The sequence below is a fragment of the Lutjanus erythropterus genome, chromosome 9 (genome assembly GCF_056507025.1).
Source record: "Lutjanus erythropterus isolate fLutEry1 chromosome 9, fLutEry1.hap2, whole genome shotgun sequence".
In the NCBI taxonomy this organism is placed as follows: domain Eukaryota; kingdom Metazoa; phylum Chordata; class Actinopteri; order Lutjaniformes; family Lutjanidae; genus Lutjanus; species Lutjanus erythropterus.
The window spans coordinates 30,922,630-30,935,688 of record NC_139325.1 but is presented as its reverse complement, the minus strand read 5'-3'; the positions used below and the strand labels follow the sequence as shown (position 1 = coordinate 30,935,688).

Sequence of the window (13,059 nt, the reverse complement as noted above, 5' to 3'; positions counted from 1 at the left end):
ACAAAACAAAAAACAAGTCGAGTCAAGCCGTTCCATACAACTGACATGTAGATAATACGAAAGTTCCTTGTAGATGATTTAATGTACTGGGAAAATCAGTATCACAACAGTAAATCTGTTGATTAATACCAATTACACTTACTCATGCTCATATAACTCAGTAATAATGCAACCTGTCACAAAACGTCAGATAAAGCTGCATTATCTGGGGTCTGTAATGATTCCTGTTTTCCCATATCATTATATAAACCTTTAATGAGTTTTTAATTACTGTCAGTAAACTTACAGGAACTCATAACTCATGACATGACAGATTCTGGACTTTGAGCCGACACATTTATTGAGAACGTGTTTGAGCATTGCACTTGATCGCGTCAAGATTAATGTGACAGCCCTGAGTTTTCACTACAGTTCACACATTTTCTTAATGACAGTGTAGTGGTTAACTGAAAAGTGCTTTCACATGATTAGGACCTGTTTAGCTGAAGTAAAAGGCTGCATGGCTGCATCCAGGGCTTTGCTGTAGTCTTGGAGGCCGAGCTCGGTGCAGGCAGGAGCTGTTAACTTTCCCTGCCTGATGAGGAGGCACAGTTCATCCAGCATGGCTCTGAACGCCCGTCCATCTATGGAGAAAATCTCATTAACTTAATTTTGCAACACTTATTTGTGTAAGTCAGTGTGTCATGCTGACTCACTCACCATTTGAGTGATCTTTCTTCCACTGTGTGACCCAAAATCCCCGAACCTTCACATCCTTGAAAATGAGAGCACTCTGAAAAAAACAAACATGAGTAATTCCAGATTTACAATTAAGCAGAGCAATGTTGCACAATTAAAAACTAATCTTAATTTAGGAAATCCAAGTTTATTGATGAGAACCGAGTCTATCCAATATAGAGGTAATTGTTTTAACCAAACTAAAATAAATACTTTTTAAAAAATTCAAATGCTGTCTGGACCTAGTACATATAAAAGACTAGGGGAAACATTAACTTTCAGCTGCTATGTATTCCTTCACAAAATGTCACATTGTTTGCTAGCTGTCTAACAAGTTAGCACTGGATTTTTTGTTATCTATTAAAAAATTAACAAAACCTTGCACTGTTTGCTAGCTAACTAAAAAGTTAACAAAATGTTGGATTGTTTGCTAGCTAGTTAAAACATTAACAAATAATTTGCATTGCGTGCCAGCTAGCTAAAATGTTAATGTGCTGCATTGTTGGATAGTTAGCTAAAAAGTTAGTTAGCCTAGTTAGCAGCAGAGAAGAAAGAAGAGACACATCATACAACTTTATTGGGTTGAGTCTGTCCCTTAACCTTGTTCAAGGAACTTGATTATTTTTCTCAAAACATCTCAAAAAGGTAGTCATTTTAAAAGTTAAATATCCAAGTGTTTGTTTAAAGTTAATACTGGACCACAGTTTAAATTGCAGTTTGAAGTTTTTGTAGAACACTATTAAATTTATTCTAGGTTTGAGTTAAAACTCAGGTTTAACTTTAACCTTCCTTTTAATTTCTTTTCTTTTTTTTTTATTTTGAGCTAGTTTCAAAGTTTGGTGCAACATAATTTAAAGTTAAACCATAATTGGGTTTAAATATAAATCCTTGTTGGTACAACTAAGCCTAAGTGTACTGATAGGAAAAAGTGATTCTGTGAAATGTGATGTTAAATCTCGGAGGCTGTAGGAGGTTTCATCTTACCACGGGGACAGTAACTGGCTGTTTGGCCATTCCACCATACGTCACCATAGATCCTCCATACCTGGAATACATGAGAATTATTGGGCATGGGAATTTAATTATCAGATTTTCTCTTCAGTGTCAGATATTAAATCAACAAAGATCATCATCCTCACTGTAGATGACGGAGCAGTTCAGTAGCGCTCTTTCCTCCGACTCCATTCAGTGCCAGTTTAGGCTTTGGACAAGTCTTTTTGAAAGGGGAAAAAAAGACATTATTACACTGTGTTTCACCAGTAACTAAAGCCACATGATCCTATCTTTTAACTGGTCCACAGACCTTGAACAGTTCCTTCATCTCAGGCCGTCTCAGCGCCTCTTCTTTGATCACGTGAGTTGCTCCGATGGCCTTCAGCCTATCACAGAGCTGTGTGAACTCTGGCCTTTGAAAAGAAAGACGCCATGTAAATGTTCATTACAGTCATAAATGATAGCACACACCCACAGAACCCTCTTGCTCTTTGTCACTCCTGGACAAAACACCCCACCATCTAACAATTAGGTGGCTTTCATGAACAGAAATGAGCCAGTAAACAGGACTGGAAATCTTGCAAAAACATGATATACTTAATAGGAAAGAGAGTTGATGTGAGTTATTTAATAGTATTACTGAGTTCACCTGTCTCGGACGACGTTAATAGTGTTTATTCCCCTTGCCGCAGCAATCTGTATTACAGCCTGTCCGACTCCACTATTGGCTGCGTTCTGGATCACAGAATCACCTGCAAGGACAAATTCATGGGAGAGAAGTGCAGGCGAGGTTATATCTGAAGATGAATGGGGAAATATTTGCAAATCATAGTGGATAACAACATCCTCACACGGCTGAAGGGAATTTGAGTGGAAAAACATCATGAGATTTTCAAGGTATTGGAATTAATTGTTGGAGGCTATGTGGATAAAACATCGCCAACCATTATTTATTTTGGGACTGCTCAAAACTTGCATCCTACTACAATCTCCACTGTTTTTAGTGTTTTTTTATGTACTTAAGGGTGAGATATCTTTTTGTTCGACTAGTCATTCTTACTGTAAGTTAAATTAAAGGAAGTGCAATAGAAGGAAGTTAAACTTTATTTATCTGAAACAGTGCTTTCAAAAATGAGTGTTCTGAACAACAAGTTAAAGCCACAGACAGAATATTAAATGTGTTGAAATCCTATTTGATATACGATTGAAGTGAGTTGTCATTCCTAGAATCATGGATGCTCTGCAGGCTGCAGGCAGGTTGATCAGCTGTTTATAACTGTCAAATGTCTGTCAATGTAAAGCTATGCCCGTTATCCTGAAAACAAAAGCCTGCTGCTCTGAAAATAAACACTCTGCCTGTCTCACTGCCTGCCAGACTTCACTGACATACTGCTCAATTTAACCATCATAAACACCCATGGCTTCAAGATTATTAATGATTTCTTACAACTCATTAACAGACAGCTACTCATTCGGCCAATCTTCTGTATTAATTTGAACTCTGATTAACGTGAAATGGGTAAACATGCTGACCCAGAGTAGAAATTTCATAAGGGGACACTGTGGTTGCAGCACTGACAGACAACAAATTGGGCAATATTGTCACATTATTGCACAATGCACAACATATCATGTTTTCATCATGTATCTGCTTGGAGGTTTGACAATGCAGGGTTCCACTGCATGCAAGGTCATGTTCAAACACTGGCCAATAAACCTTTCAAAATATTGGTAGTTACGTTATTAGAGACAGTTTATGCAACCAGAGGCTGATAAGTTTCGTCAGTATGGTTGCTAAAAGAAAACAACCCTTTGGACGACGCGCATCAGTGTGGTATTTCCACACATTCTATGCGTGAGAACAAGGGGTTTGGAGTTCTACGAAGCGAGTCGTGATTCCCAGACTCAGGGAAGCTGATCAGCTGTTTATAACTGTCAACTGTCTGTCAATGTAAAATTAAGCATGTTATCCTGAAAACAAAGGCCCACTGCTCTGAAAATACACACTCTGGACATTGAGCTCAGTGGCTGCACATGTACTCCTTCTATAAGATTATTAATGATTCCTTACAACCCATAAACAGACACCTACTCATTCTACAAACATTTGCATTAATTTGAACTCTTATTAATGAGAAATGGCCAGCTGACCAGCTGCAGTGTTGATGTCAGAGAAGGGAGTAACTTAACAAGTTTTCTTGATCTCTGATGACATATCATGGTCATTTTAGGCTTCATTACAGTAAATAATGCTATTATTTGAGTTATGTTTATATTAATATGTATGCATGCATGCAACAAGTGTCTTTTACACCTGGACTATGAATGACCTCGCTAATAATAAAGAGAAAATCGCCTGCAAGGACAGCACATTAGATGAAACTGTCACATGGTGGCTAAGACTAGTGCACAGCATATTATGTTTTCATCATGTGTCTGCTTGTTGATTAATGAAGACTCTTGGAGGTTTCACAGTGCAGGATTCTTTTCTACGTAAGTTCAAGTTCAAATATTGGCCAATGAACCTTTCAGAAAATTCCTAGTTACGTTATCACTGACAGTTTATGCAACTATAGGAGGTTAAATGTTTCATCATGGTTGCTAAAAAAAACAATTTAACCAACATATGCGTGTGAAGAAGGGGTTTGGATTTCTAGGAAAGGAAAAATGTTTTCATCCTGTGTGTGAAAATGCTTACCTGGCTTAAGGTCTTCAAAGTCAGAGAGCATCCTGAAGGCAGTGCAGGGATTCACCCCCAGTGTGGCAGCAGACAACAAGGGAATGTCATTCGGCAGCGAGATGATGTCGTCCTCAGCTAGAACTGCCTCTGTCCTCCATGTCCCTGCTCACACAAAGGCACAAAACCATTAAGATCTCATGTTGTGACCCTGTGGATTCATCAGTGTAACGCAACCTGTTATTTACCTAGACCAGCATCTTTTGGGATCACCCAGTCTCCTGTTTTGAGGGACTTCACCTGGCTGCCCACCTCTACGACCTGGGCCACTCCCTCGTTGCCCCCAACAGCAGGGAGGTCAGGCAGGATGGCGTAAGTGCCTGAAAAAACACTGTCAGATAAACAACTCATCTTCATACCTTAAACAAAATAGTGGCTATCTTATTCCTATCAGTAGTCTGGGGGTAACCAAAAACCAAATACCTTGAATCATGTTGATGTCAGATGGGTTGATTGGAGCCGCCAGCATTTTAACCAGGACATCCTTTGCACCTATGAGGGGCAGCTCTACATTCTCCAACCTGGCAACCAAAAAACAAATGTAACTCTGTACATTAAATCATTATTTATACAAAAATCTGTATATGACATCTGGTTTGGTTTGATGACATTATTCTAATTTATGAAGATATTAAAAAATGACAATTGGTGTACACTACCACTTAGACCAACTGTTCAATATTAGTACTTATATTCAGGAGTAATGTCACTTCATACTGTGTAATATTACATGGTGGTGAATTTTTAATTTTCAATTTCAATGTGTAATATTCAGTTCTTCAATCAGGTGTATTATCATTCTGTGTGTAATATCAATATTTCACTCCGTGTGTCTGCTGAGTGGTTGTAATTTCTATTTCTATATTTTCTATTTCGTTTAAATATTTTTTATATGTTTTATATAAATATGTTTTTATATAAATATATATTTTTTTATTGATGCTTCTTTATACTTTTGCTATCCACTTTACCGCTGCACCGCTGTAAATTTCCTGATTGTTAGACTAATAAAGGAATATCTTATCTTAACAGACGACAACATAAAACAGTGCATTAGGATACTAGCTAGTGCTGAAACATGATTAACCAATAAAGAAAAAAGTAATCACCAGCATCGTTTCATCGTCTAATTTCTCAAGCAAAATTATTTCCTAACTTGTTCCAGCTTCTCAGATGTGGGGTTTTGTTGCTTTTGTCTTTTTAATATCACTGTAAATTAATCACTGGGTTTTAGACTGCTGGCTGGACAGAACAAGCAGTTAAATGAGACATTCTGAGCTGTAGGAAATTTTGATGCACATTTTCAAACAATTAATTAAAAAAAAATAGAAACAAATTGAAAGATAATGATAATAATTGTGAATTGAAGCCCTAATGCACATTCTATCAGGGGTGTTATAGCAGTCACAAGAGACCTCTTTCACAGCAGCCATTTTGACTTGAAATACTCACTGGAAAGGCTCTGCTACACTAATATGAACAGGAAATTGATTAGTATCATATGTCTGCCATATAAAAAGCTCTATTAACAGTGGTTTTAGGAGGCATTGCATTCCAAACAATGGTTAATCAAACGAACATTTATAAAATCAACCATTTAGCCTTCACAATTGATGTATTTTCGTAAAATACTGTTTTTAAACACTTCGAATGATAAATGTTATCTAATGTGGAATGGGCTCATTGCTGCCAGCTGCGGCCGTCGGAAGAAAAACAACCACTACAGCTGCGGTTCTGGCGCTCGTGGCAAGAGAACCGCAGACTCGCGAAAGATCTCGCGAGAGTGAACAGTTTATCCAAAACCACTTTCTTATCCTCACGCCAGCCATGTTTTTTCCATAAACCTACCTAGATGTTAACTACAACGTTTCGCATTATTAGTATGTACAATGTGCCTAATAAAAATAAAACATTTAGAAAATCTCGCGAGAGTTTTGCCAATCAAAGGTTCCCCTCTACACACGGCCAGTTTGACCAACCGTCAAACACCAGAGAGTATTTTCGTCCTCCGAGCTGAGGGAGCAGTAATGAGTCCATTATGGCTTGGCACACCAAAATAAGGCGAAGAAGACGTTGCACTCTTGGACAAGCGACTAAAAATGGTGAGATTTGTGCTTCATTACAAGTGTTTTCAAACAGTATATTAACGTTTTACCAGAGGAAAGACTTAATGAGTTAAGGCCAACTGGTTGATCTGGAAAAAGTCCGTCTGGTTAACCGCCTCATCTCCGTAAAAGAACCTCTTCTTTATAGTGAGGCAGTGCAGGGACAAACAAACGATATGTTTAATGTTTATTTAGACAGGGACTCTTACTGGACGATTTGAGAAGGGTCTCCGTGTTTTCTGTACAGAAGAGCCGTGCATGTCTGTGCTCGGTGTCCGGCTGAATGACTGAAGAAAGACACGTTAGCATTAGCCCTGTGCCTTTTACAGTTTAAAAAAGCAGCGACGAAGCTCCTTCTGCAGACTGTCTGGCTTCTTAAACACACTGAGTGAAGTGGCACCAACATCGCGACACAGGAGGTACCTTCAAAATATAAAACCAACACCGCCACTCTATAATATTTGTCAACTTAACTGCGAGTTTTGGTAGCGTTCCTCCTACTGTGCGGCCATTTTGGATTTTAGTCGGGGTTGCCAGGGTGTGTGACAAAACCAGCCAAGTAGCCACTCAAAACTCACAAAACACAGCAAGAACTCAGAATATGCCCATACAAAACAATATAGACTGTTTTTTAAAGTCCAATAGCATTGCTTTAATTGCAAAATGTATTATAGCATCCACAAAATAACACCATTAATGTCAAGTGTCCCAACATTAAAAACAATAGTCTCAAAACAGTTCTTTCACCTCGGTCCTAAAGCAGCCCTATGTGATTACATACAGTATATTATAATAAATACAATATAGATGTGAACACAAACTAACTTGTTGCTTTGTCTTTTTCAGTTTCTCTTCTATTTCTCCATCTTATCTTCCTCCCTTCCTGCCTGTATAACTTGAATGTACTGCATATACTGTAGTTAATGCAATACTATGTTGCAACGCAGACACCTTATCATGTTACTTAACAATATTTTAATCATGATCATATTTAATCATAGGAGATATGTGTTTGAATGCATGTGTGTAGGTGCTGATCTGACCTGGAGTTCCTTTGTTAGGATTTGGGTATAAACATATAATTGCAATCAAAATGTGGATCTTTATTCATAGATATCATTCATGGACTTTGCATACAATACAGGTCTGCCCAACCCACGGACAAAACATTTGTACCCGTGGCAGCATTTCAAAAGTAGCTCAAGTCCGTGGGAAAACCGCAGACCTGGCAACCCTGCTTTTACCCATGAGGTTGTCATTGAAAACATAAACAGAGAACAGCGCCCCTGATGGATAAACACCAGAACTCACTGCTGTTAGCTAGAGGCATGGTACCTAACTTTGGGTTTCACAGGGTACCGGGGAGAAAAAAGAGGAATTGATTGTTTGTTTGGTATTTCACTTCATGTAATGGAGCACTGTGAAAGTCTCTACCTAACTATATGTACTTCCACTTAACTACATGTCATAACTTAGGGCTAGAATATTTATGGCTGGGTGATAAATGGCTTATAAATAATATCTCGGCTTTTTAAAGCTATGCTGCGATATACAGTTCATATCTGCATACATTTTCTGTAAAATAGTACTAAAAATAATCTACCATAATAATAATGTACTAGAAACTCTCAAATACTGGTGGTTTTATAGAATGTGATGCATTGCTGTAGATTAAACTACCCAACAAGTACTAGGTGATCTGGACAAAATCAGACTGTATCACAGTATTTTTGACCAAATACCTCTATTGATATGACAACAATATTGAAAGGATGACTATTGGTGCTTCCACAAAATATTAAAACAATGAGATTTTTGATGAACATTAGAAAAGTTGACAATAGTAGAGCTATTAAATTAATTGACAGCTATTTTGAATACCAATTAATCAGTTTGAGTAATTTTTTAAAGAAAAATGTTCTGATTTCAGCCTCTTAAATGTGAATGTTTTTGGTTTCTTTATTCCTCTATGACAGCAAACTGAATATCTTTGGGTTGTGAGTAAAACAAGACATATGAAGACGTCATCTTAGGCTTTTGGAAACCCTGATTGACATTTTTCACAATTTCCTGACATTTTAAAACAAACAGCTAATAATCAGTTAATCAAGAAAATAACCGTGCGTTTAATCGGCTGTGAAAATAATCGTTAATTTCAGCCCTACAATATTTAGCAATCCCATATCACAATATAATTATATCCAAATCTAAGAAGACATCTAGTCTTTTGTCTCACTATTGAAAATAAATAAATAAATAAATTGACCTAGACTTCAACAGAGAAAAACATCATTGATGAATCTGGGTTTTTTTTTTAAACCTATTACTGATTGTTTTTGATTGTTTATTGTCTAAATCACAGTCTAAATAGCAGAAAATGGCCATTTAAAATCGTCAGAATCATGATTCATATGTCAGCTGCAAAAATAAAGATATTCAGTTTACAAATGTGTTGAAGGAGAGAAGCTGCAAATGCTCACAGTTGAGAATATTTTTGCTTGATGAAGAACTTTAACAATTAATGTATTAGCCTATCCAAATTGTGGCCAATTAAATGTCTGTTGATTGACTAACCAATACATCAACTAAAGATCAACACTACATTTTGCTCTGTTTACACCAATACGTGTATTTTAAAGTTATAGATAGTAGTTACCTTAAATTACTAATAGATTTTATATTCAAAATATATAGCCAATAATCATTTAATCTCACTTGTAGAACAAACTTGTCACCACTTTATGAGAAGCAGTTAAAATGAACTACCATGACCAGCTATACCATTAAAATCTGGATACCATTCTCTAATAAACCCTACCTTATAAATGGTTTACAAGTCATAATGAATAGCTTTATTGATATGTATTAAAAAATAATTTATTGCCAATTTAAAGTTTAGTCATAAACCTTTAAAAGGGTCATATATGGTTTGCAGAGTATTGAAAAAATCCATTTGGCTGGTAGATCCTCCTTGTAAAGAATCATTCTACAAGAGTATTTTAGTTGTAATGTTAGTTCAGAGCAAGAAGACAAAACACACATGAATATTGACATATTTACTAGGAAATGGAGCAGATCTTTACATATAGAAACATAATCACAGTAATACTTTGAAAAGCCTACATGCTGCTCATCATTGACAAACTAGCCATTAAATCAAGATAAGATAGATCAAGATAGTTGTAGTTTTATGGCAGTCAACATTGATACATTCATCAGTAATAAATGCACATTTTTTGTGGAAGTAGCTCTAGTCATTTATCTGATAAGATACAACATCACAAGTTAAATGGCTGATGGTCACAAACAGGATGTAGGCTACAACATAAAGAAAACTGTGACACAGAATGCTTTGATATGCTTCAAATGTTACCCTGAGCACGTTTTTACATGTCTTTGGATTTTCAAGGAATATCTAACCCATCTAACACCCGACAATCATCACAATAATACAACACTGAGGGGTTAAACAGGTTTGTTGCAATCAGAATGTCTTCCATGGATTTTTTTTCTCCAAATGATAGTTTCAAAACATCACTAAGTACAGCAGGTTTCGGGGATTTTAAAGAAAGTTATTCACAGAGATTGATAACAAAAGTCATCCACGTGTATGTATCCCTTTTAAGAGGAGGGAGAGGAAAATGTTCAAGTCAGAGGATACACTGGCACTGCAATCATTAAGTGGTAAATTCAACAGAAAAATACACAGAAACTAAACCATTTCATCTATTCAGAGCACTTACTTTAACAATCTTTTCATCCTTTCGTGATCCTGAGTGGAATTATCAAAACAGTGTTTGCGTCTGCAGCCTTTAAACTTGTAAACACCACATAATGGCAGCATGTGAAACAATATTTTTTGAGTATTAAGTCATCATCAATGACACATTCTTTTTGTCATAAGCATTGATAGTCTGAAACACCAAGTATCGGCCATGTGTTGAGATGAGACAACCCCAGATTATATACTACTAGCCCCAGTCCCTTTAACAATATTCTACTACATCCCCATCTACAACGATTATTATACGAGGAAAAAATACAATAATAGTGGAACATTTTCTTCACATCATATCATAACATGGCAAGCTATGTCAAAGAGGAGAAAATATAAAGATCATCATCACACTGGGTGCATGGAAAGCAAACAAAGTAGTCAAAAAGCTTGTGAATCTCAATCTTAAGTGTTTCACATCATCATTATTTTTTTGGCCACAGTATTTTTCCTTAAAAGTAAAAAGAGAAACTGTTGCACCAAGACATTCCCAAACCCTTTTTACTTTGGCTTCCTTGCCCTATTCTTCACATCATGCGGATGAGCATTCAGTCCCTGCTTTGTCTAGAATAAACTCCTCGACTCCTTCCAGTCAATCTGAAATATTCCCTGAGTTTTCAGATTGGCAATTCCTGAGATGAGCCTGTGAGCGGAGGTATTTCTGTTTCCAACCAGCAAAAGACTGACTGTATGAGGTATATGAAAGTCTAAAAAAATAATATAGAATATGGAACATATATTCAAAGGATTAAACTGAATATAAAACTTAATTAATGCATCTTACACATGTTTAGTGCAGAGTAACATTGCATTGGTTTTGGCATAGATAGATAGGAATAACAATGGGACTCTCTTCAGAAAGGCTCATTGCGCACAAAAAGAAAAGTATAAAAAAAAAATCATACAAGACAAAGAAAATAAAACAAACTCACAGTTTACGTCAGTTTTCATAATACTATGTACCTGTACAGTATGTTCTGTATATTGTTACTCTTGTGTTGCAATATATTACGGTTCAACTGTGTTCATACTGCATTGGATTATTGTTAAGGACAATGATTTATCAAGCATATATGTACAAAGTAATACAAGTACCTTGATGTTAAAAGCGTGTTACCCAAATATATTCTCAAGTCATATGGAGCTTTAAATGACATGTGGCAGTTTTTTTTATGTCTACCATTCATTGCTGAGAGGCTTCAACAAGAGCAGAAGGAGAGGTGGCAGCATTCTTGGATGAAAATAAATAAGTAGTATGATTATTTAAAAAAGGCTTTAGAATAATTTTACATATATATTAATTGGGTGTAAAAGTCTTGTCAGCTTCTCCTGTAAAACGGGAGTAAAATGCTGATTAGCTAGCTAGTTCTACATGCTCCTCCGTGCAGGCTTGGTGTTCCTGTACTATTACCCTACTAAGGGTTATAGGGGAGGTAATGTCTTAAATAACTACCTACAAATGGATCGCACCGGATATAAACAAAAACACCAGCCTTCCCACTGGCAACATCATGGCTGATTCTGCCTCATTTTATTCAAGTATCGAGAGGAGAGCTAGCTGGACCCCTCACTAACTCAGTCCAGGTCAAGTATCTTAGCAGCAATGATGTAATGTGTTGGGTTTAGTATCACATTTGTTGGAATTCTATCAAATCCAGGTTGAGGTATTTATGAAGCAGCAGTATTTCACACAGCAGCCAATAAAATGAGAATATAATGTAGGTGGAACATTGACCAACATCATGCTTCCAGCTGTCAGACAGGTTAAAGACAAACTTAGAGAGATAGTGTGAATTATTTAAAGCAGGATTGTATGAGATATTTATTGATAGTCAGTGTATTACCAACAGTAGATGGTGCTTTGGAGTAGCAGACAGACATAGCTGCAGCAAGGAGATTTTAAGCAATGTACTGCTGTGGACCGTACCATCAGTAAAATGTATTTTAGCCACTAAAGAGAGGCAGAAGTGCATGCTATACTTCAAATTAATACCTTCCCTGCTTTTTCTTGACTTCAGACAGACGGCCATTATATGAGCCAAATAGCGCTCTCTCTCTGTCTCTCTACTAACAAAATCAGTCATTTTACCTTACAGAAGTTGCTGCCTCAGTCTTTTTGTTTGTTTGGGTTATTGTGTGAATCCAAACTAACATTTTAAACCACCTAAGTCAGACAATAACACAAAGAAAGTAACCGATTGAGGCAGCGGTAGACCAATAACTCCTGTCTTCTGCAATGTAAAATGGCTATTGTTGAGTGGAGTCCAGTTGAGAGAAAGATTATATAATGACTTATATAATGGCTGTTTCCTATGAGAAAATGCAGCCTGATGGCAAGGTACAGTGGTGAAAACTACAAAAAGCATACACTAATTTTGATGTTTTTGTAGGGCTTTTTTTAAGTGGCTAAAATGTTTTGCTGACCCTGTCCACAGCAGTAAATTGTTTCCATCTTTCTCCGAACTGGGGGTGTGCCAACAGCCATCTACTGTGGGTAATACACTGACTGTGGATAAGTATCTCATACAACCCCAGCTAAAATAAACCTTACCATCGCCTTCACACCAGGCAGAAAAGTAGTGTTTGGCTGCCCTCTATGGTTGAGACTACTACTACACCCAGTCTAAAAGTCTGGCTTTTCCCACCAATCAGTGGTGAGAACATGTTGTATGGCACTGAGCAGTTGTGATATAGCATAGAGCTAGAGTTCCACGCTACATCACACATCAAAG

General features: G+C 36.9%; 1 protein-coding gene across 1 annotated transcript; it reads right to left on the bottom strand.

The window, feature by feature from the left end:
* Positions 1-336: 336 nt before the first annotated feature.
* mecr (mitochondrial trans-2-enoyl-CoA reductase) lies at positions 337-7,084 on the bottom strand. Its single transcript, XM_084727089.1, has 10 exons — positions 6,762-7,084; positions 4,871-4,968; positions 4,636-4,767; positions 4,409-4,552; positions 2,360-2,462; positions 2,021-2,123; positions 1,857-1,930; positions 1,702-1,762; positions 700-772; positions 337-623 (listed from the first exon to the last, which is right to left on the bottom strand). Exons 1-10 carry the CDS (start codon positions 6,956-6,958, stop codon positions 460-462), a joined length of 1,149 nt encoding a protein of 382 aa, XP_084583215.1. The 5' UTR covers positions 6,959-7,084; the 3' UTR covers positions 337-459.
* Positions 7,085-13,059: the final 5,975 nt, after the last annotated feature.